This window comes from Euprymna scolopes, chromosome 30, assembly GCF_053919585.1.
Source record: "Euprymna scolopes isolate OS-2025 chromosome 30, ASM5391958v1, whole genome shotgun sequence".
NCBI lineage: Eukaryota > Metazoa > Mollusca > Cephalopoda > Sepiida > Sepiolidae > Euprymna > Euprymna scolopes.
This window is the reverse complement of record NC_136511.1, coordinates 46,900,096-46,925,322: the sequence shown is the minus strand read 5'-3', so window position 1 is coordinate 46,925,322 and position 25,227 is coordinate 46,900,096. Positions and strand designations below refer to the sequence as shown.

At 36.6% G+C, this 25,227-nt stretch overlaps 1 protein-coding gene across 1 annotated transcript in view; it reads left to right on the top strand.

Annotated features, from left to right (window-relative positions):
• Positions 1 to 25,227, top strand: part of LOC145254794 (BDNF/NT-3 growth factors receptor-like) — a 677,849-nt gene that overhangs the window by 591,710 nt on the left and 60,912 nt on the right. Inside the window, exons 5-6 of the mRNA XM_080113580.1 lie at positions 4,598 to 4,759; positions 7,140 to 7,258. Of these exons, the coding sequence (XP_079969706.1) occupies positions 4,598 to 4,759; positions 7,140 to 7,258 (281 nt within the window). The remainder of the gene's footprint in view (positions 1 to 4,597; positions 4,760 to 7,139; positions 7,259 to 25,227) is intronic.

Genomic DNA, 25,227 nt, shown 5'->3' with positions numbered 1-25,227 from the left:
CATAAAAATAATTGGAAAATAAATCGTTTCATACTTTGAGTGTCCGTAAACAAACTAAAGTAATATATTCATCTATGAATAGGGTTACGCTCCACCACAAAGAACAAAAATGACTCAAGAGTATCTCAGAGTTCATTTCCAATGAAAAATGTCTCTATCATATCCAGATCTCAGTCTTCGTAATTTCCTGGAGAAATTTGGAAAAATATGTGAGAAAGGATGTGGGCAAAATCCTCCAAGACATCATTAGGGGTTAACAACAGGTTATCTTTACTGATGGCGGTCATATAGAATAAATTTGAATATTTGGAAATAGAAATGGTGTATCTATCTGTTTGTCTTTATTTGATTGGCATACTTTAGTTTATTTAATGGCGCAAAAAGATCTGCAGCGTTTTTTATTGAACAATCTGTAGTCTGCCAAATAAAGTTGTGAGAGACAGGAAGTCTTGGAGACGTGATAGGTCGTGTGTTCAACAGGATCTCGGTAAAAATGTAAAAAGATTATTCGTTCGCCAATTTTATTTCTAACTTTTCCTCTTTTTAATCTGATTTTTTAATTCTTTTTCTTCATGTTATAATTATTTTATTTATTTTATTTACTTATTTTTTTTTTAATTTCATCTGTTTAAATATTAATCATCCTTTTCTTAATTTATGATAAGAAGCCGAACGACGAGAATATAGGTCGCCATTTTTCTCAGTCTCTTTTGAAATAGAGGCTGCCAGCGTAAGAATGAATGCCAAGCACGGCCTTAAATTAATCATCATGTTGAATGAATTACTTACATGCGCTAATTGCTTTTTTTATTATTACGAATTCTGTACAGATTAAGTACTTCGTAATTTGGCATACAATCTGATGTTGGTCTTGCTATCATTCTGGCAATCAGACGGTATGGAGGGGAGAGCGAGTTGAATTATTAGACAGAATGAGGTTATAGTAGTGATTATGGTTTGGATTTGGTTTGAGGCACACATGAGGCTATTTACCTTCTTTCCCTCCGCTGGAAAGTGGGGGTTCCAAACTTTGCTTTCTTTTATGTTTATTATTGACAGTACAAGGTAAATCCGACAGGGCTTCTCAAGCATTTATTGTAGGCTCAAGTATACTTCTTAAAACCACACTTGCCATTGTGTCTAACCTAACGACAAGGTGTTAAATAATATATATATATATGTGTGTGTGTGTGTGTGTGTGTGTGTGTGTGTGTGTGTGTGTGTGTGTGCGGCTTATTCGTTTTTGTTTGCGATACTTTTTGAATAAATTCAATTATTTATACGAAAATGCATTTTTACTTAAATGCGAGTTGGGAATAATTTTCCCTTTGACTAATTTGGTATCCCCAAATGAGGAGCGGCATATGTATTGTTTTCAAAATATAATTATATATATATATATATATATATATATATATATATATATATATATATATATATATATATATATATATATCATTATTACATTTTCATCCCAAATAAGTCACGTTGCCACTTTGATGTAGGGGGCTATTGTCAGAGACCTAAGTTGCAGGGGTACTATGTACGGAGTTTAGCAGCAAGATGTTTGTTCACATTACACTTGAACTTCTGCATCTCAGTACAGTTGGGGAAGCAGGAAACTGGAAGAGAATTCCAAAGTCCTGTAGTTCTGGGGAAGAAGCTATTAGAGTAGAAGGCTTTCTTACATCTAGGAATCTCAAATGTGTAGGGGTGGGACTTTGCTGCTTGTCGGGTTTGTCGGGGGTATTTTCGTCGAGGTGGTACAAGGACTTGTAGTCCGTCAGATCATCCACCATTAAAATACTTATAAAACAGGCAGGGTGATGCAACATTTAGTCGGTGGGACAGGGGCTGAAGTTTAGATGACAGTTCGGAACCTATTAGGTTGGCGACTCTCTTTTGGATCATGTCCAGGAGCGAGAAACTAGTAGCAGAATCACCAGCCCAAATGTGACAGCAGTATTCCATATATAAATATATAGCCATGTTAAATATCATTTTGAAGCACGTTTTTACCTTTATCGAATTGTGTTATTCATTACCGTTCTCAATCTCCTCATTCATTTTTTGCAGCCTTTTCGACGGCATGGACAAAATTCAAATCCGTAGGATTTTTTTTTTTTTTTTTTGTTCCAGTTCAAACTAGGCCGAAAAACTGCCAAGACAGCTCGTAATATCAATGATACTTTTGGCCCAGGAACCACTAACAGACGTGTGGCATAATGGTGGCTCAAGAAATTTCGCAATGGTGATAAGAGCTTCGAAGATGAAGACGGTCGCACCCGACTGACTGCGGTTGATAACGAAAATTTGAAAGCCTTAATCGAAGCCAATCTTCGCAAAACCACCCGAGAAGTTGTTGTTGAACTCGAGATGAACCACTCAACAGTTGTTCGCCATTTAAAGCAAATAGGGAATCCAAAAAGTTGGATAAATATGTGCTGCATGAATTTGAACGATAATAAAAAATCGTCGTTTTGTGGTGTTTTCTAGCTAGGTTCCTTCTCGAGCGGATTCTGACGTGTGATGAGAAATGTGTCCTCTACTACAAGAGGCGACGTTCGGTACAGTGGTTGGATGTAAAAAAAAAAAAAAACTCCACAACACTTCCCGAAGCCGAAATTGCACCAAAAAAGGTTATGGTGGCTGTTTGGTGGTCTTCGGCCGGTCTCATCCATCACAGCTTTTTGTATCCGAGCGAAAAGATTATGGCTGAGAAGTACTGCCGGCAAATTGACGAAAGGCACCAGAAGCTCCAATGTATTTTCCCGAGATTGGTCAATATAAAAGGACTAATTCTCCTCTATGACAACACTCGCCCGCATGTTGTTCAACTGAACCTGCAGAAGCTGAACGAATTGGGTTACGAGACTCTGCCTCATCCGCCATATTCACCGGACCTTTCGCCCACCGATTATCCCTTTTACAAGCATCTCGACAATTTCTTGCGCGAAAAATTATTCAAAAGCTGAGATGATGCTGAATCGGCCTTCAATGACTTTACCACTTCTAGAACACCGAATTTCTATGCGAATGCGATGAATGAACTTATTTCACGTTGGCAAAAATGTGTCGATTCTAATGGATCTTATTTCGATTAATAAACTTTATTATGAAAGGAGTTACGATCTTTTGAAGTTGAACGTCCAACCTAATACATCAATTAGAATAAGTAAACGCTTTATACCTAGATTTACTTATCCTACATCCCTAATTGATGCAACATCCATATTGAATAAACGAATAAATCTATATGCATTTTTTATATCGTCTTTTTTTATTCTTCATATTCTTTATAAGCTTCAAAGCAATTTGTTGAGCTTTGCATCATTATCTCAATGTCTCCCCTTTAAAGAATCTTATCATTTTAACTCTCCTTCATATATCTCCCTCTCATATATATATATATATATATATATATATATATATATATATATATATATATATATATATAGGGTGAAACGATAAAGTTGACGCCCTAACGAAATCAACACTGCAGCTTTATTTTAGAACTTTTATTGAAAAAATTAATTCAGGTGACTTATTATGTAGTATAGCTTACGTCTATTTGATGTAGCCGCTTTCAGCCTCAATCATCGCTTCGATACGGGTCCGGAACTTTTCCATAAGTGCCGACGGGAGCTCAGCGAACACTCGGCGGATGGCGGCGATCTGGCTCTTTTTGATTTTGTGGGAAGTCATATTGGTAATGTTCTCGACGTTCGGCCAAACGAAGTAGCCCAAACCGATTTCGAAGTATCGAGAGTGCATGATGTGGCGCTTTACTTGAAACAACAGCAAATGCCACAACTGTGGCCAGAAATTTTGTTTTCATCACCCTGGGCACATCCTTGTTATTCGTAGCAATCCAGTAATGCATTTTGAGGGTGCTGGCAATGGTCCTGTTATAACTTGGATCGATAGAGAGCATGAATTGTACAGCGGCGCATCTTCGATCTCACTCGTTGATCATTGTGTCACTTTCAGACATGATAGAAGGCTCCCATCGCGCTTGGGATTTGTACACAACTAGTAGATGCTATGCAGCAATAAAGAAAGTTTTCATCAAAGGGAAATGGAATCATGTCGTCTTTTCTGTGGCAGCAATTTTATCGTTCTATACTGTACATGTTTTATTCATAAAACATGTTGCCACTTTTTAAGATATATATAAAAATAATTAGTGAAAAAAATATTTTTTTCTCCAAAAAACGCAAAAATTGAAAGGGTGGCAATAATTTAACTATATATATATATATATATATATATATATATATATATATATATATATATATATATATATATATATATACTAGCATTTCAGCCCGGCGTTGCCCGGGTATTTGGATGTGTATGTTGAGCAAAAAAAAAAAGTGGTAGTAGGAAGGCAGGCTCGAACCCGTACGGCGAAGGAGGAAAAGAACGGGGGGAAAATCCTGACGTCTTTGCTGGTACAACCGTAAGTGACTTAGGTTTAAATTAAGGCTAGACAATCGAAAAGAGAGGATAACTTTAAAAAATATCGGTTGTTGCTATTCAATCTAAATTATCTGATTGTTAATTGTTCTTTATCTGTTTCTTTTTTATATTCCAGGAGAGATGACGGCTGAAGAAGGTCAATCGAATAAAGTGGCCGTGAAAATCCTCAAAGAAGAAGTTTCCAATGAAGTAAAGAAAGATTTCGAAAGAGAAGTGGAAATCATGAGTTCTTTTGATCACGACAATATTTTGAAATTGTTAGGCATTGTCATATACGGTAAGAACATACAGCATTTCTCTCTATATTTTATCTTTACTAGTTTTAGAAAAATTGTTTGTTTGTCTTCGGTCGATGTTAAGAATACAATTACCAAATTACTTTTATGACTTCTATTCTATCTTTTTTTTTACTCACGTTTACACCAAACAAGGTATATTGCTATTATTTGGGACCATGCTTAACAGACTAATAAGATATTGGTTTACATTACATTTAAACTGCTGCATATCAGTACAGTCAGGGAAGCAGTTAGCAGGAAGGGAATTCCAAAGTCAGCTGTTCGAGGAAAGAAAGCTTTCTGGCATTTGGGGACCTCAACATGGAAGGGGTTACATTTTTTTGCTAAGCGGATTTGTCGTGGATATGTACGTCGAGGTAGCACAAGTGTAACGAGTACATTAGAGTGCATTTCATTAAAATATTTGTAAAACAGGCACAGAGATGCAACAGTGCAGCGATGGGGCAGGGCTTCGAGCTTAGTTGACAAAGTTGGGCCATATTAGATTGAAAACTCTTTTGGGGGCGCTATTCAAGAGGGAGAGCTAACTGTAGATGCACCAGACCAGATGCACAGCAATAATCCATACATGAGCGAATGATAGATTTGTAGAAGTACAGGATACTTTCAACTGTGAGTAGACTTCCAGCTCAATGGCTGACAGACCGCGTATAATCTACCCGATGAATTTAACAAAAGGGATACACTCTTATTATAAATATAGCGTTGTTATTATAAAACACCCACATTGTATTATAAACACTAACTCCAGTGATTGCTGCTCCTATTTGTCTTATTAATTTTTTTCGGCCCTCCCCCCCCCTCAGCTACCTTTTTATATTCTCGTATTTTCACCAGTTGTTTTTTTTAGGGGGGGGGGTTCATTTGGTTCTTCATCGGATGATAGTTTGACGATGAATCGAAAACTTTCGAAATACATATGGAACCTACATACGTTTCTTTATTTTACTCTAACACAAAAATAATTATTAGAAAACATAATTAAACATTAAAATCTTGCTATTTTTAACAATGTTAAAACATATATATATATATGTATATATATATATACATATATATATATATATATAGTAATGTGATTGATAATTTAAAATTCAAATTAGAATTAAAAATTAAAAATCTGTTTCTTAAGAAGGAACAACAACAAAGTCAATAATTTGTACGATCGTTTCGGAAACGATGTTTTTTATTGTCATAGACATTCAGCCACGGACAATAATTTTGACAGATAGTTTTTTTTTTAAACAAAGTCTCCTCATCAGCAAAAGTATTGGGTGATTTTTTTTATATGTAAAAGACACCATAAATAAACCAAGCAATTTTTTTTAAGTAAGGCAGATGTATCTTTTAATTCTTCGCCTTTTGAAAACCGTAATTATCATCAAAACATAAATTTGGATGTTGATTGTAGCTTATAAATCCATATATATATATATATATATATATATATATATATATATATATATATATATATATATATATATAAGTTAACATGCACAATTCTTGACAGCGCCTGTTTCGTAGCGCAAACCGAAAGAAATTCAAAGATGGCGTAGTAAATAAAAAAGGTAATTATAACTTTTCTCTCAATTTTCAAATTTTATAATCGTGTCCATATACCTTTGTTTTCTTTTAAAATTGATAAGTTTTTTTTCTTCTGATGCGTTAAGGGCGAAATAAATTCACTGATTGATATCATAAATAAATGAATACTTCTGTGCTACGAGACAGGTGCTGTCAAGAATTGTGCATGCAAACTTACTTAAAGGAATAAACGTTAAGATGGTCAACATCATGAAACTTGGAATATAGACTGTTGCCATTTATTTGTTATATGCTCTGTAATTACATCGAGTTTCATAAATTAAAGGACTGGTATATATATATAAGGTGAAATATAATTGAAGAAAAATATTTACACATACACACACATACACACACGCACGCACACACACACACACACACACATATATATATATAACTACTTCATTTACTCACATAAAATTAATATACGAAAGTATAGATTTATGCGTAAACTTATTTACTTCAAAGGTGCTCAATACGTAGGTAGAGCTAGTTAGTAATTTATAAAATATATATGGCGATTAAGCTACACTGAATATTTTGCGTTTCATCCACTATAGGATTCGCCAGGCTTATGCGCATAAACCTGACGAATCCTATAGTGGATGAAACGCCGAATATTCTGTGTAGCTTAATCGCCATATATATTTTATAAATTACTATATATATATATATATATATATATATATATATATATATATATATATATATATATATATACACTAATACAAGCATGCCGTTTTCAATTTCTGTACTCTTTTATTGTTTTTCCAGATGCCCGTGAGACACCCTACATGATTTTTGAGTACATGAAGTACGGTGATTTAGCTCAGGTATTAAGAAAAAATGACCCCCAAATAGGTTCTCCAGTTACAGCTATAAAATTGAACAAGGTAAGGCAATACTTCGATAATTATTAATATATCGACATCGTAATTAAACCGTTAACATTTACAAAATCTCGTTTTCTGTGTATCAAGGTGAAAAGAAACGGGAAAATGATACAGAAAGATTATGTTGCGTTTCCTATGCCTTTCAAATTGGTATTCGAAATATCAGTATTAAATTACGGCTGAGTACCCAACTCTATCTCCAATGTTGTATATGTAATAAACCTAATCAAAGCATCCGGTTAAGTCGCCATCACACATTTTATAATTGTGTATTTTTTGTTTAATTCTTGAACCGTGAACGCATCAACGATTGACTCTATCTATAATTGAAAGATTAATGGGTATACCATACAAATTTGGTAGATTTGGGGGGATTTAAAATTAATTAGCCGAATGAATTACCCTGACGTCATTCATCACATTATTATAGGCTTGCAGGCCGGTGATAAAGATATAGTCTTATAGTTAACACAAACTGTATCAGCAAAAGTAAGTTATAGAAGTATACGTCATGATTCTTGGACCACAGCTGTTAGAGATCGCTGATATTTACTTCCTTCCACCCGCTAGAAGATGTGACACAAGGTCGGAAAGTGAGATAGTCAAGTCAGCGCCCCTAAAGGAGGAGCACTCTGGCTTTTTAAAAACTCCCGAGAAGGCCCCGTACCGATCGGGGCGCCTCAGGCAGTAAGCAAAGAAACTTACTTCGCACGGAATAGGAGAAGCAAAACCTGTGAGGGTTGATCTCCTCGGACTACCCAGAACGAATACCTCATCTCGCCAAACAATAGGCTACCGAAAATAACCCAATATATCTCGAACTGATTGTTCAGAGTGGCATGTATCAGCGATCGAATTGACTGATCAAATAATGATGCGATTGCCTGATCAAATAATGATGCGAACCCCTATCCAATATGATAGTTTAAAAAAAAGTGTATTGGGAAAATCATATTACAGAAGTACACGTCATGACTCTGGAACCGTAACTGCGACGAACCACTACTCAATATAGTGTTAAATGTAAAATGCAATAATTAAAAAATATGTATTAGCAAAAGCATTTTACAGAAGTACACTTCATGATTCTGGCACCATAACTGCCATGGACCACTACCCAATAACGTATTAAATAGGCTTATGTCATACTTGTAGCCACCTGGCAAGTGCATTATTCCTTAAATAGTTATATCAGTTCGCATCATAACACACACCTATTGTGGTTCTGAAACATCTAAATTGCTCTCGAAAAGCCTGCAGTATGTATTTAGATAGACATCGCGCAAATGTAAACGCGATATTAATAAGCGTATTTGTTACATCAAAGAAAATAATGCATCAGAAATTCGCTTTATTAGCATTTGGAGTTTGAGTTGCAACACGATATTAATTTATTTATAGAAAATAGCATTATTTGCACGCACGTTCCGTCCCTAAAATGTTGAACCTTTCATTCTTATTACGTAGACGTGTTTCTCTTATTGAATCAAATAACGCAATAGATGTGTATGCGCGAAAATGCAAAGTTCTGGTTTCGAGTCTTTCTTGGTTAAGCCATGTTGATGAGTTGTGAACGACAAAACATGTGTCCTTTTTCTTTTTTGGATAGGAGTCACCATTTATCAAGGCCTGGGGGCCACTCGAGGATAAGGTTTATTGAGTGTACAGTAGTCAATGAGACAATATCATAATAATCGTTAGAAGTGTAAATTTGGTAAGTTGGATTACTTAAGGGGACGCTTCATCAAGAATTTGTTTAAGTTGGGCTTGAAGGCTACTAAATTGTAGTTAGCTGGAAAACATGCAAACAGAAGAGAGTTCCACAGATGTGCGGTTCTAAGAAAGTTTTTTTTTTCATGGAATAAACGTTTAGGATTAGGCACAGAAAAAGAGTGGGGGAAACTATTGACAGTAGTTTCAGCTATACGAGTGTTTTTGCCAAAGTTTAGCGAGGGGGCATAGATTGGAGCTCAGACGAGCACTTGCCATGAAAATAACATCAAGTCACATCAAACTCGGTGACCGATCAATTGCACTGGAAGAGTCTGCTAACTGACACGAAAGTACGTGTATGTGATTAAATGTTCTAGTTAGCTGAGAAAATAGTTGGAGTTTGATTGATGACATCAACAGACGAAGATAATCTGAAAGGGGTCTTCTCTCAAAGGGGGAAGCATCTCAGACGTGGGACGTGTAAGAACTAACCGCCCAAGGAAAGATCGGCGATCACTCGTCTGCTAGATGTCATTCCTGGGAGTGAATAAACTACATAAAAATACACAGCGTCTTGGTAGCTCTGTTGAAACGTCTTCATTTACAAAATATCTTTCTCCTCAAGAATTGCTGAAAATCTTCCAGAGGCTGACCAGCAGAACCATGTATGTCATGTTTATATATTCGTGTTATATGTCGACACGCTAAAAGAGACACTATTAATGATCATGGCAGGGTCAAAAGGGGTAAAAAATTAAGAGTGTATTATACACGGAGAAAATGTTAAGAACACACATCTAGACGATCGCGGAACATAAATAGACTGCAACAAAATAATTTAGCGTTCAGATAGTGAAGAACCACCATAGACATTTACTGACACGTACACACATTCAGATAAACCCTCCGTAACAAGTACATACACAGTATGTCCATCCAGTGTATATACAACGTACGCCATGTTGGTATCCCACTATATATATATATATATATATATATATATATATATAGAGAGAGAGAGAGAGAGAGAGAGAGAGAGAGAGAGGAGAGGAGAGGGGCGTCTGAACACGACAAAGTTATTCCTTTCCATTTGCCGAGCGGTCTTTTTTATTTCAGCAGGCATATTATATAGAATGGCTCTCAAAAGTTGTTGTTCGGCCATATTTTTTCTCAAGCGCTTTCTCTTCGCCACCAACCCTCCTGCACCCACTTTTATAGCCAATTAAATATATATATAAATACACCAAGCCTCCAAGGAAAAGAAAAGGAAAAGAAAACAACAGCAACTACTACTATACTACTACTACTACTACTACTACTCCTTATGCACCGATAGAAAGCGCTTGAAGGAAAAAGTATGCCAAAACAACAACTTTCTGGTGCTATTCTATATATATAATATGCCTGCTAAAATTAAAAAGACCGGTCGGCAAATGGGAAAGATGTCCAGAAAGATCGGAAAAAGCAATAACTGTCGTTTTCACTCAGACGTGTCTAAATAAGACACGTTTACGATCCTTTTCCCCTTGAAATAATAACACCTTTTCCCCATAAAATAATAATATTCACGAAGTCTATTTTGTACTCTGTCAAGGCAGGATAGGCTATTTTTAGCAGATTCCGCCCAGATGTGGCAGCAGTACTCCATCTTTGGATGTACTTGGCTTTTATATAGATAGAGAATTGCATCAGCAGTGAGATATCTTCTGGAGCGGTAGAAGGATCCTACCATTTTTCCAACGACCTTGACAACAGACTTGATGTACGTGTTCTATTTCAAGTTATATATATATATATATATATATATATATATATATATATATATATATATATATATACAGGGTGACCAAAAAAATACGGGCCCCAACTCTAATTAGGCCCGTTTCTTAGTGTTTTGTCCGAATGAAATGAAACTTTGGTCATAACTAGTTTGTTATATTCAAAACATCACACCCAAACACTAGAGTCAGGGGGTAGGACTGCCGACTGTCATCACGACGGTTCTAGGTTCGATCCTCGGCTTGGGAGAGGTGTTAGTCTAGCGGCACTGATGAGTTGTGAAACAACAAAACAGGTCTGTATGTCGATGACTAAAAATATATTTTATAAAGCTCCCCTCTTCGGTAGAGCACTCTCGTAAATTATCTTACTCGCTACTTAATTTAGCTGAAATAATGCGAAGCTCGCGATTTCTTTACAAACAAACGTTTGAGCCCTCTACGAGTGGCGGACGAATGTTTATTTAAATAGACGTTCGGACAGTTTAATTTCGGCCACCGATTCCGTAGTCAGGGGGTAGGACTGCCGACTGTCATCACGACGGTTCTAGGTTCGATCCTCGGCTTGGGAGAGGTGTTAGTCTAGCGGCACTGATGAGTTGTGAAACAACGAAACAGGTCTGTATGTCGATGACTAAAAATATATTTTATATATATATATATATATATATATATATATATATATATATATATATATATATATATATATATATAAGACACGTATGTATCCGACCCTTTTCCCCTTGAAATAATAACACCTTTCCCCCATAAAATAATAACATCGCGATCAACAAGACTGACAATAAGGATCCGCGCTAATCCTAACCCAGAACCTTTTACGATATTTAATGGCCGCTAGCTACTTCGACTTTTAATCTCTCTCTCTCTATCGTATCGTTTCTATGTTAATTTCAATTAGCCTGTTCACATCCATTTCAATATCTCTTACCGCTTGACTACATTCCTCTAATTGCCATCGCAGTTAGGTATATTGGTTTAAATGTAAGTTATGCGCTTGGGGTGTCCTTAATGAAAACGGAAACAGCACACAGCTTTACACAAAAATGTAAGACGTCCTTTATTGCATCTGTGATACGCTAAGACGTCGCCACAGGGATTTACAATTAATACTGGACGCGAAATAAACAAACTTAGTTTCTTTAAATGTTAGCGTTGTTTACCAGGCGTCGTAGTATTGTCATATCATATTGTAATACTATTGTCATATCATATTGTAATACTATGTCATATCATATTGTAATACTATTTTCATTTTATATTGTAATACTATTGTCATATCATATTGTAATACTATGTCATATCATATTGTAATACTATTGTCATATCATATTGTAATACTATGTCATATCATATTGTAATACTAGCTGGACACCCGGCGTTGCCGATCGTACAATACGCTTAAACATATTTTAAATTATGCAGATTGCGTATGTATTATAATGAATATTACATATCACGAGGAATAATTTGTCCGGTAGAATGATTCGCAAAAATTTTTTTTTTTTTAATAATAATAATAATGATAATGTTCATCTAATTCCGGCTGTGTTTATTTACAATAACACGTCAGCTGATATTTGGACTTGACGATATTAAAAATAGTCTTTCTTCTCTTATAGATAAAAAAAATTTTAAAAAAAGAATTTTTACAGGGGAATATTTTACGTTACACCGGCCCAGATTACACCGGTGTAACGTAAAATATTTTCCTGTAAAAATTCTTATTATCTAGAGATGAAAGATTATTTTCAAGATCGAATTTGGGGTGGGCGGATTCTCGATACTTATCGGGTGAATTTCTGTACGAAACATGTCTAAGAACACTGCCAGAGATATAAATTAACTTTGTGTGTAATTTGAAACAGATAGGCTCAACTATTTCGGAACCTATGAGGAAGGAACTCACACAAACACACGCTCAAAGTGACTTTGTATATAAGTAGATATAGAGGTTGTCGTATATAACGCTTTATCCTCGAGTGGCCCCTGGGCCTTGATAAATGGTGATGCCTATGTAAAAGAATATGATTTATGGCTCGTACTTTTAACAAAATGCGTGACAATAGACGTGATGGCCGTTGTTTTTCTAACAAAATGAACACAATCTTTCTAAATCAATATCAAGTGTTATTTACATCACTGTGGTAGTATGACCTGAGAGAGAGCGAGAAAGAGAGAGTGAGAGAGAGAGAGATGGAGATGGAAACAGAGACATGGTTATATGCAAAGATAGAGAGAGAGAGGGAGAGAGAGAGAGAGAGAATCCGTATGTGGGTTCGTATGGATGGTCCACGGTATAAGTGTCACTCTGACTTTCCCTCTCACTCTGTCTGACATCCGATATTTTCCCAACGTTGTCCGTTCCCTCTGCAAAAATATAGATGTGAAAAAAATTTACAGTAAAGTTCATTTTCATTTTTTTAACAACTGTCAAAAAGACCCGATGTTGCCCGGGATCAAATGAGGATAAACGAATGTTCTACACTCCCAATATTTTTATTGTCATCGAAATCGGTGAAATCGCCCGTTTTTCAACCAAATCATTTGATTGTCTACTCTAGTCGAAACCTACGGCGATGCACTGGGAGGAAGCTCAGATACCTCTCGTAGTGACTTAGTTCACAATATATTGTCGTTTACATTGCACTGTAGAGCACCCACTGTTGATTTTGTCAAATTATTTTATATAATGACTTAAATTAAAGTTTAAAATACAAAAGTCAAGTATCATGATTCAATTGCTCATGAACAGAAACATTAAGTTCAAATACGCCCTTATCTTATCAAAGAAAATACTGTTGATTTTATACACCGGGCATTTCAGCTTATACGGTGATGAAACTTCGCAAATGCACCTGTGATGTTAGGCTGTATAATTACTTTGGTCAAAATCGAACTGCTCATTTTCTAATCAGATTTTTTCGATTATCGATGTTCGTACTTATCGAAGGTATTCCGATACAGAACCTATCTAAGGACACAAAAAGCACATTTAAAAAATCGGCCCAACCGTTTTGGAATCTATAAGGAATGAACTCACCGACAGAGTGCCTTTTACAGTAGATATTATCTATTGCCTTATAACACACCTAAGATATTTAAGCAAATCGATTTAATATTCTTTTTACTGTTATTCAACCCAGATAAGGCATATTGGACGGAAGGGCTGCTATTTTAGACAATACCTACGGGGACATCATGTAGATAGTTCAGCAGCATGATATCTGTTCACATTACATTTAAATTTTTGCATGTCAGTACAGAAGAAAAAGTAAAAAGTGAATTTTGGGTTTACTTTCGGCAGCCTTGTTACTCTCGCTTCTCTTATTTTGTTCGTTAATTGCTTGGGGGTTATCACTTATCAAGGCGCGAAGGCCACTTGAGGATGAAAGTTAATGAATGTAAGGTGGTTGTGTAGTAATCGTTAATGGTGTAAATTGAATAGAATTTGATTATTGATGGGGACGGCTCAATAGGAACTTCCACCGGGAAGCAGGACAACGGTACAGTGTTCCACAGACGTGCAGTTCTGGGAAAGAAGCTTTGTTTATAAAATCTGCGTTTAGATTTAGGCACGGATAGAGAGTGAGGAAAATCGTTTATAGTGGTTGTAGCTGGTTGAGTGTTTTTGCGAATGTTTAGTAAGGGTTGTTGGTTGGTTGTTTTTGTTTTACGGCATATCAACCCTTTTTAGGTCATTTAATGCCGAACCCAGTGATTGTGAAGAAAAGGTTTTTAATAGAATATGTATATATTTTTTTCCAGTCAGTTTCTATTTAACCCATAGTTGGGACCCTAACAGATACTACCACACCGGGTCAGAGTGGACCTGGGAGCAATGGAAATTAAGGGGTGGCTCCACACTCCCCAAAGCCCGCAAGCTGAAGCCTCACCATTGGATATAGTTTAAGGTCATATCCAGGACCGTTTAGTAAGGGACAACCATAGATTGGAGTTCAGTCCAGCACTTGCCATAAAATTAACGATAGAGCAGAGTCAGGCTCGCAACGTCTCTTCTGTGGGAAAGAGGTTGCAGGGAAGAGAAAATGACATCACCTACTTAGGTTTTCAAGCTGGTTTTGAACTTTTGAGACTAGGTAGGGCGCGCCGAGCAGCTCCTGTCCAGATGTTGGCCCTCTCTCTCTCTCTCTCTCTCTCTCTCTCTCTCTCTCTCTCTCTCTCTCTCTCTCTCTCTCTCTCGGCCGCCGTTATAGACTGCATGCTAACTAACTTTCTAAGGTGTTCTAAACTCGTTACGTCATATATATACGTAACCAAAGATCCTTCCTGTTCTTTTGTCACGTATCTTTGTTTATTGAAATCAAATATTCTAATCCTATATTATTAAACACCTTTCTAAACAGTTAATTGTTTTACATATTTCGGGCTTGATTATTTCTATATTAAATGTCAGTCTTATTTCCAAACATTATTTTGTTATCAAAACACTTTGTTATTTCCATAACATTGTTAATGTCATTCACTCACCTCTTTACCCGGTATATCCGACGTTGCCCGGGTAATAATATAACAGTCAGATCACGTTCCATTACTTATGAATTTAATGAATTAAAGAAAACGCATCGTTTAACTTAATATAATAGTAGAAATATTCCATGAAATTAATTTGAGCGTAATTGACATGACAGTTATCTCCCCTTTCAAAGGTCGTTAATTATCTAAAATGATTTCAGGGTTAGAAGTATTAACACCCGATTTTTCTGCTTTGGTGTTTTTTGTTTTTTTTTTTCTTTCAGATTCTTTTCTTTTTTTTTATTTTGTCATCTTGAGTGTTCGATACTTTGAACAATTTCCATCATGAATGACTGCATCTTTTCGGTAAATAATGAAGATGTTTATAATCCTGATATTTTCCAACATTATTTATTTCATATCAAATACCTAAATTGTTATCCGTTTTTTTTATAAGGCGCACCATCAAGATCTTTTCATGGAAATATAAATGGAGTAGAGAAAGACTAACAATGATTCTTCCATGAGAAATTGGGGTGTAGAGAAGAAAGTCCCTTACTAGATTACGAAGTCGATTTGTACTCTGCCAAAAAAAAAATAATAATCTTTGAGCGGCACCTTCCGAGCAGTATTCCTTCTTAGGACGTATCTTTTACAGGTCAGATGTCAGGTACCTCCTGAAGCGGTAAAATGATATTTTATCGTTCAGTTATTTCTTTGGAGTAACTATTATGCTTACACGGTGTTTTTAATAAGTCTCCAAACCTTTTTGTACAGGCATTTAAAATTGCAGATTCTTGAAAACCCAGTATGTTATTGCTGTGCATCTTATGAGATTATTGACCAATTTTTATGATTTCAGGTTCAAATAAACAGCTACAACAGGAATTGGAATACACCCTACTAAAGTTTTATTGTCATAGCTGGTGAATTTTAAAAATGCAATCTGGACGTGAGGACATTTTAGAAGAACGATATGCAATAAAATTCTATTTTAAACTTAAAATGCAACATAAACATACGGATCAAATATCAGTTTTTGAGTGGCATAAGAGATTCAAGGAAAGCAGGATGTCTGTGAGGAATGATGAGATATGTAGAAGGAGTAAGGAAGTCAGAACTACAGAATTGATTGGCCAAATAAAGAATTTCATAAATAAGAATTGTCGTGTGTCTATAGAGACAAAAAAGTGCACAATTTGATCTCAGTTTGGGAACCGAGCACAGAATTATTTGTGAGGAATTGAAGGTGCGGAAGATCTGTGGAAATTTTGTCCCAAGTGTGCTCAGAGAAGTAAGCAGATATTTTTGACCAAGATAGGCATTAAGACAATTCCTCGCCCTCCCTATAATCCATGCTAGTATATGCTCCTTGTGACTTTTGGTTATTCCTTAAGGTTAAGGAAAACCTTAAAGAATGTCATTATGAAAATATTGAGGAGATGAAAGAGACTGTGATGAGGGTCGTTGACATGCTCATGCAAGAGGACTCCGTCGTGTCTTCGAGAAGTTGTTGGGATGATACATTGCAGCCGGAAGAGAAACGATACATTGCAGCCGGAGGAAATTATTTCGAAGGGGTTGCTTGGTTGGTTGGTTGTTTTGTTTTACGGCATATCAACACTTTTCAGGTTATTTAATGCCGAATCTGGTGATTTTGAAGAACGTTTTTTGTAATATAGTATATTTGTTTTTTAAGTCGTATTCTATTTAACCCATAGTTACGAACCCTAACAGGTGCTACCACTCCCGGTCAGAGTAGACCTGGGAGCAATGGCAATTAAAGGGTGGCTCTACACTCCCTAAGGCCTGCAAGCTGGGCCTCACCATCGGATATAGTTTAAGGTCATATCCAGGACCTATTTCGAAGGGGACTAGGGTTAATTCTGTGTACTGTCAATAAAAGGGCCCATACGAAAACAGTCTCTAAACGTCTTGAAGGCATCTCCTACAATATTTTTTCTGGTAGTAACAGTCCTATTCATAAGTTCGATTTTTGAAACTTTTTTCTTTGTCCATTTATGGAAGTCTTATATATTAGCGTTTGTCTCATCGATTCTCATGCGTCAAATAAATCGCCCTCAATTATAAAACTGTCAATTGAACCCAAATGTTTTTCGTTCGGCTGAGAAGACAAATTTAGTCCTAATACCAAAACTGGCCCCCGCCATCAACCACCTGAGCTATTTACTATAAATAAATGATGATAAAAACACAGAACTTCATAGTTGTTTTAATTCATTTATCATGTGGACATTATTTATGAAAGTGTTAGTCTTATTAATAGAAAAGGAGATTTTGTTGGACTTTTTATGAATCTATACTGTAGTTTGTTCATCTGTCTATTTGTTCCACATTTCTCAAAAACTACTGAGTCGATCTGGGTGAAATTTTGTATGAACCTTTGTTATGATAAGGTGCATCTAAATATTATAGTATTCGTTCGATGCACAGTTAGGAATTAGTATGGATTAGAATTAACCATATGTATATATCAATTTGGCATAAAGTATCCATGCTCAGTCAACGGTCTATAACGTTTGCCCGTTTTTAAAAAGTATATTGATAATCTATCTATTATATGAGGAAAGATTTAGTCCCAATACCGGAAGTGGTCCCCCACCATCAATCATCTGGCGCATTTACTATGAATAAACGATAATAAAAACATACATTATCCACAGAACATCGTAGTCGTTTTAATTCGTTTATCTTGTGGACATTTTTATGAAAGTTTTAAAGGAGTGTTTGTTTGACCTTTTATGAATCTATATTGTTTATCTGTGTGTCTGCTGTTCCACTTTTTCTCAAAAACTACTGAGTCGATCTGAGTGAAATGTTGCATGAATCTTTGTTATGATAAGATGCAGCGATCTAAATATTATGGTATCCGTTTGTCCGTTTGATGCATAGTTAGGGATTAGTATGGATTAGAATTAATCGTATTCATCCATCAATTTGGCATTGAATACTCATTCGAAATCAACGGGCTATAACGTTTGCCCGTTTTTAACGGGCTAAAAAGTATAATATTGATGATCTATTTTATGAGGAAATGTTGTGTCTGTGTATGCCTAAAAGTAAAAAACAACACAAGACACACTCACAAAGCAGTCATATTCTTTTTCACGGATGCCTCGGACAAAATATAGACGCACGTTCTCTATTATTTATTCTTTTCGGGGTTAATATGAATAGAATTAGACAGGAGTTCGACATTTGAAGCGACTTATTATGTAGTAATTCGTTAACTTCTTTTTGTTTGTCAGAGATCGTAGAGAGAAGGAGGCGTCGAAGAAAGAGGGGAGGTGATAGAGAGGAGATATATGTGATAGAGAAAGCTAGAGTGATGTAACACGCATTCTTTTAACTTCCGTTTTGTTTATTCATTCGTTTTGTGGACTGTTACCCTCATCTTCATTACTGCTGCTGCTGCTTCTGCTGCTGCTGCTGCTGCTACGTTTCGACCAACTCATCATTTGGCCTTCTTACGGTGATTAATCGCGGCGACGGGATAAGCAATGCTGAGTCTTGTAACTGTATCCTCAGTACTTACTGCCTTCCATAGTTGTTTTGGCCAACTGATCCTCCGGCCTGCTTGGGTAGTATTGAAACCGCTATCTTCAGACAGTGCTCACCAGGAACCGTAGAGACTGAACGCAGCTATCCATTGCACTACGGGCCCCGACGGTGCATACACATATTATGAAGCCTCATCTCAAAGGATTCCAAAAAATAAAACATAAATAAATAAAAATAATATATGATACCATTTTATTTTGTTGGCAATCATTCCGAGCAACGCCGGGTACCTGTAAACGTTTTACTATAATAGAGTGTTCGTCTGTATATTTGAAATGAAAACGTAAAATTCAAAAAGGATATGTGCTGTTGAATAATATTGGTTCATTATTACATCACTGAACGAAGATGTCATATTCGAAAAATCACGTAAATTCATTGAGTATTTTTTTTAACCAAGAAAATAAAAATTTATACGTATTCATTATAAGGTTGATTTTTAATATCGATATTTCGAATTGAGTTGTCTCCTCTCTATGTTTTTTTAGTCAAAAAACACAGCCGACCAAAAACTACTCCGTCTAATACCAAATGGGTGACCATTATGGAATACTAGGCGCTCTATAGGATGGTGGTTACAGCACTACTGGCAAAAGGAAAAGTCAGGCGCCTACTTCCCTCCGCTAGTCTGTGGGAGACCCTTGGGTAAGGTCGAGTACTCACTTCAGCCGCCCGATCAGGGTAACGTGGGGTCATGGAAAGTAGGTAACTGATGTAATATGGAAGCAATTAGGAGGAATTCTATCCATGGTTTCATATCTCATTGTACTGGGCAGAAGATTCTTACAGACATACAGACAAAATTTATTTTATATAATAGTAGAGATAGAAATATATTTTATATGTTCGATTATTTTTTCATTTGTCTTTTATACAAATTTTCCAATATTGGTTTTTGTGTCAGGCGCTAAATGAATCGCTATCAATTATACTGTATTCCCCACGCAAAATCTGTCAACAGAACCGAAATGCATTTCGTTCAGCCGAGACAATCCGGAAGTAAGCGATGCCGTTCAGAAAAGTGACTGTGGGCAAATGTTAGGAATGACCTCAAATAGTGTCCACTTAACATAGTCCAACAGTTTTGTTCAAATATTAATCCAGAAAGACGTTCGTTATGGATCGGACGCCAATTATTGAATACAAATACATAAAGAATTTCATACAAACATATGCCACGACATATACTTTGGCCTTAGAAAACTTTGTCTCATCCGTATTGTTTTCTTGGTTCAGAGGCGTATTTGTAATTTGGTTGACAACATTCTTTCTTTTTCGCCCTCTCTCTCTCTCTCTTTCTTTCTTTCTCTCTCTCTCTCTCTCTTTCTTTCTCTCTCTTTCTCTCTCTCTCTCTCTCTCATATACATGTTGCTAGTCTCTATCTCTTCTATTGTGGTATGCATTCTTCAGAACTCCTCGATTTATTTTCTGTTTCCTTTTGTTCTAATTCTTTGACGTGTTGGTCTGGTGACCTTCATCAATTAGATGCTCAGATATCTTGCTTTAATATATTTTCCAATTCCAGTAGATTAAATAAAGGTCGAAATTCTGAGCAGATTCCCGGATTCGATAGAAAGATTCCCGAGATCGATAAGATACACATGAAAAGAAAAAAGACGAAGGTTACATCGATCGAAATGCTGTGCGAATAACACTAGAGATAATAATGGTAGTCCAAGAGATCCAAATAATACGAATTATCAATCCTCTTCTAAAAACACAGAAACAAAATACTATTATATCCTGGCTTCAGGCAGTTGCCTGTCTAGCCGCACTGATGAGCTGTGAAACAGTGAAACATTACTGTATGTGGGTGACTATAATTCTCTCTATCTTGGGTTGAGCATATTGGGAAGTGATATACAAATTGACACTAGCATATTAAGCGACGCTCTTTGTGTAAACAAATCGAGCGGAGGAATTTGGACGATGTCAAAACATCGTTAATTCATTACCCAAACAGCAGCAGCCGTATAGCGCAATGGTAAGAAGTCTTGACCGTCATTTGGGTGGTCGGGTTTCGATCCTGGCTTGAGACAGTTGCCTGTCTAGCCGTACTGATGAGCTGTGAAATAGCGAAACATTACTGTATGTGGATGACGATATATATATATATATATATATATATATATATATATATATATATATATATATATATAATGGCTTTATAGATTGGTTCCCTAGAGGTAAATCCAATGAAACCAGTGTAATTAATAAAAAGTGCTTAATGGAGGAGAGAGCTGCTATGATAAAAACATTATTGGTTATATATTTGCATACATGTTTCATTGGAATCCTTATTCAAAAAGACCACCTCGTCATGAGATGAGGTAGTCTGTACATATGTAACCAATAATGCTTGTACAGCTTCAACTTCAATTAATTTCTGTTTTGATGAACTCATAGCACTTGTTCCCTCGATGTACATGCTTCAGACTAACCTGATAAGCAACAAAATTCCACCCCTTCACTGCATTAATACTGTGGGCCTCTGATTTCTGCCCATCAACCACTACTCTTATGAGCCTATCAGAGAGAAATGATTTAATGATAGAGAAAACATTTCCAGTTATACCTTAGCTGGAAATCTTGTGAAGTAGGCCTTTATGCCATACCTTATCGAAGGCCTTTGATATGTCAAGAGCAATTGCCCTAGAAATAAAGCCTTTGTCGAGAGATTCGCTAATTCTATGTGATATAACTTTTAGCACGTCAGCTGTAGATCTAGCAGAACAGAAGCCATATTGCGTGTCACTAAGAATATTATTTCTGCTGAGGTGGTTGACTACTTCTTTATTTAATATGGATTCCAGCAACTTACTCATGACACTCAGGAGAATTATTGGTCTGTACTGAGAGGGAGATGACATATCACCTGAATTCTTAAATACAGGGCATACTGATGAGGTTTTCCAGGATGTTGGAAAGCATTTCTCCTTAAGGCAACGTTTAAACAGTTTGGTAAGTATGGGGTCAATTTCTGGTTGTAGCTTTTTTAATACTATAATTGGAATACCGTCAGGGCCAGTTGCTTTACTGGAATCAAGTTTCTTTATTAGCTCGGCGACCTCACGCACAGATATGTGTATGTTAACTAGCGTGTTGTGTGTTGTAGTAGGAAATACGGAGAGTTGATGGTCTTTGTCGCATAGGGTAGAATTTGTTGCAAAGTTCTTTGCAAATAGTTTGGCCTTGTCGGGTGCTGACGAGATAACCTCTGGACCATTGATAATGGTTGGGATAGAACGCACGCTTCTGTTCAGGATCCTATTTGCTATTTGCCAGAACTGGTTGGAACCAAGCCGCTGCTCAGCTACTTTGGATTTAACGGATTGAGCATATAGCTCTCTTGCATTTTTTATTACTCTTTTACTGTGGTTGCTGGCGGTCCTGAAAGCAGCTTTAGTCTCAGTGCATCTATTACGTTGGTAGCTATGGAAAAAGTGATTTCTATGTGCGATGGCAGCAGCACATTCAGGGAAGAACCATGGCTGGCTGTTAGGTTTTTGTTGGAATTTTTTGGATGATATGAATTGGTCTATGCCAACAAGTAACCATTCGATCAGGTCTGATACTATAGAGGACACATCCTTTTTAAACATGGAATGGAGAGGTAGATCGGATATGAATGTACGGAAGCTATTCCAGTCAGCTATAGAGTATCGGTATACAGTACGGTGGAGAGGTACATCTGTAGAATTATTATATTTCATTTTTATCTTAACTGATACAACGGAGTGGTCGGAGGATCCCAGAGAAGATAGAACGGCACATGGTGATAGCTCCGGGGAGGTGGAGAGAAAAAGGTCTATAAGGCTTGCGTACTGACGGGTGGGCTCGCGAAAAATCTGAGTGAGGTCATAGGCGATTGCAAAATCATGACAGAACCTCATCGTCATATTTGAGTGGGTCAGCCATTCAACATTGTGGACGTTGAAGTCACCGCAAATGTGAATGTTAGCCGCGGGATGAGCAGACAGGATGTGGTCGATTTTCTCCAATATATTCTTAAATATAGTAACTCCGCTGTTGTGGGGGCGATAGAGGGCAAATATAAATGCGGTGGGGTAAGCTAGTGCAACCCGGAAGCACATATAGAGTAAGTTAGGGTCTTCTCTTTAATGTAGTCACATATTCCATGCCTATGGCGATCTTGGGGGTCAGATTTAGATGTTAAGTTAGAGTATCCATTAATTAAGAACTCATCTAGGGCGGTGGTTGGCCCTATTCCACTTTCGCTTAGAAAGAATATGTCTGGTTTTGTCTCCTGTAATTGGGTTTCAACCTCTGGAAGGTTGGAACGTAGACCCCTGATGTTGGAGAAGGAGACATGGTAGTAGGGGTCTACGTTGGAGGATAGGGTTCTAGGTTTATTCGTGTTTTTTTTTTTTTTTTTTGATATTTCATGTTGAGGATTTTGGGATTTGTGGAACAGGTCGGCATACTTGGTTAGAGCAGCACAGGGGGGGGGGAAAGAGAGAAAAGACGGGAAGATTTTTTGTAGCACATGATAAGGTAAAGTTGTAACAATTACCCACTAGTATGGCATCGAGAGGCCACACCAGAGACTACTGCATGGTCCAGAATCCATTCACCAAATGGCAATACAGCAGCCCCAGTACTTTGCACCTGCTGATAGGACAGCCTCCTTAGTGGTTAATCCAAGGTTCGGGTCCCTGACTATCAGGCGGTTAACGTCAGCCCAGATGAAAACGTTTACCTCCAGCACCCTTACTAGTGACATGGCCGCAAGGATAGACATAGAAACAGAAAATTGCCGGCATCTCAGACTACTGTTCAAGAAGTATTACCGACCTGGAAAGCAGCTTTTTATTTGCCCTTTGTCAGAAACATCACTCATTGGAAATGAGGACTGGGGGACAAAAAAGGAGGAGCGAGAGTTAACTGGAGCTGCCGATAACACATCCACTGTATTATCTACTCTCCATTTTCCTTTATTTATTTCTTTATTTCTTTATTCGTTCATTTTAAGAACTGCTGACGAAAAAAAACTTATTTTTATTTACAAGTGCTTTCCGTATGAAAATAAGCAAGTTTGTTATATAAACAAGCATCAAGAAATACTTTTAAAGAAATCCTTGAAGAATACAAGGGTTTTTTTTATGCTGTGCGCTTTTAAACATTTGTATCGATGAAGAGATGTGGCGGATTACAAAGAAAATAATAAGAAAAAAAAACTCGCTACTCCAAAACTCTTCTGCTTTCAAAACTCACAAATCCAAAACTCGACACACTGTTGTCAAAATTTGTTACCCCAACATCTAAATCCAAATCAAGTGCGGGCTTTTTATTGAAACCGGAAGCATCCTATTTGCATATGAGGCGAAAGGTTCGCAAGCATATAAAGAGAAGCACCAGCCATTTTTTTTTCTTTTTTTCTTCATTCTTTTTGCTTGCTCCAGATACTACAGGCCGTGCAAAAGCAAGTTTGTACTAATTTTAAGACATTTGATCTCTCTCTCTCTCTCTCTCTCTCTCTCTCTCTCTCTCTCTCTCTCTCTCTCTTTCTATCTATCTCTCTATCTCTCTCTATCTATCTCTATCTATCTATCTCTATCTCTCTCTCTCTCTCTCTCTCTCTCTCTCTCTCTCTCTATTTACATCACTCTGTTAAATGCTGATATTTTTATTCTCAATTATTCAAAATGTGTATTCCTATATATTTTTTTCATTCGCCATTTTATTAGTTGTCGGTGAGATTTTAAACACTTTCCACTCAAATCCAACCGTAATGAGCAATAGATTACCTAATCTACTACGCCAACAAATTCACCATTGAAAGTAGAAATTATGGCGTTTATATATGTACTCATTTTGTTTACATATCTTTTACTATATTTGACCTTATAAGTCTATTCATTCCAGAAGTTTTTCACTAAGTAGAAATCGTCGTGTATATCATCGACAAACCAAGACCTCTGATTTATTTTATGGAAATCGGTCCAGACAAGACACGAAAACACTTGATGTAATGAGCTAAAAACTGTGACTTAAAGGTCAACACTAACCAACGATTAACCTTATATAGATAGATTACGACCTAGAAAACAGCAATTCTTTGTCATTTGTCAGAAACGTCGCTCATGAAATTTGAGAATTAAATGACAAAATAAGGAAAGTGAAAATTACGTATAATGTTGTTCTGTTAAACTTCTGTTCGCCATTTTAATAACGTTTTAACAAGGATGGTTATCCAAAGAAAAAGATAACTGGCACATCTAAACTTGAAAGCGTTTATTAATAAGGACATGATTGAATGACGGTGAACCGCAACTAAATACGGTAGAAGGGCGTCGGGTTAGGGAAAAAGGCAATATATAAGAAGAGAGCTCACTCTAATTTCGCAAAAATAGCCTGAACGTCTGAAAGGAAGCTGAATAG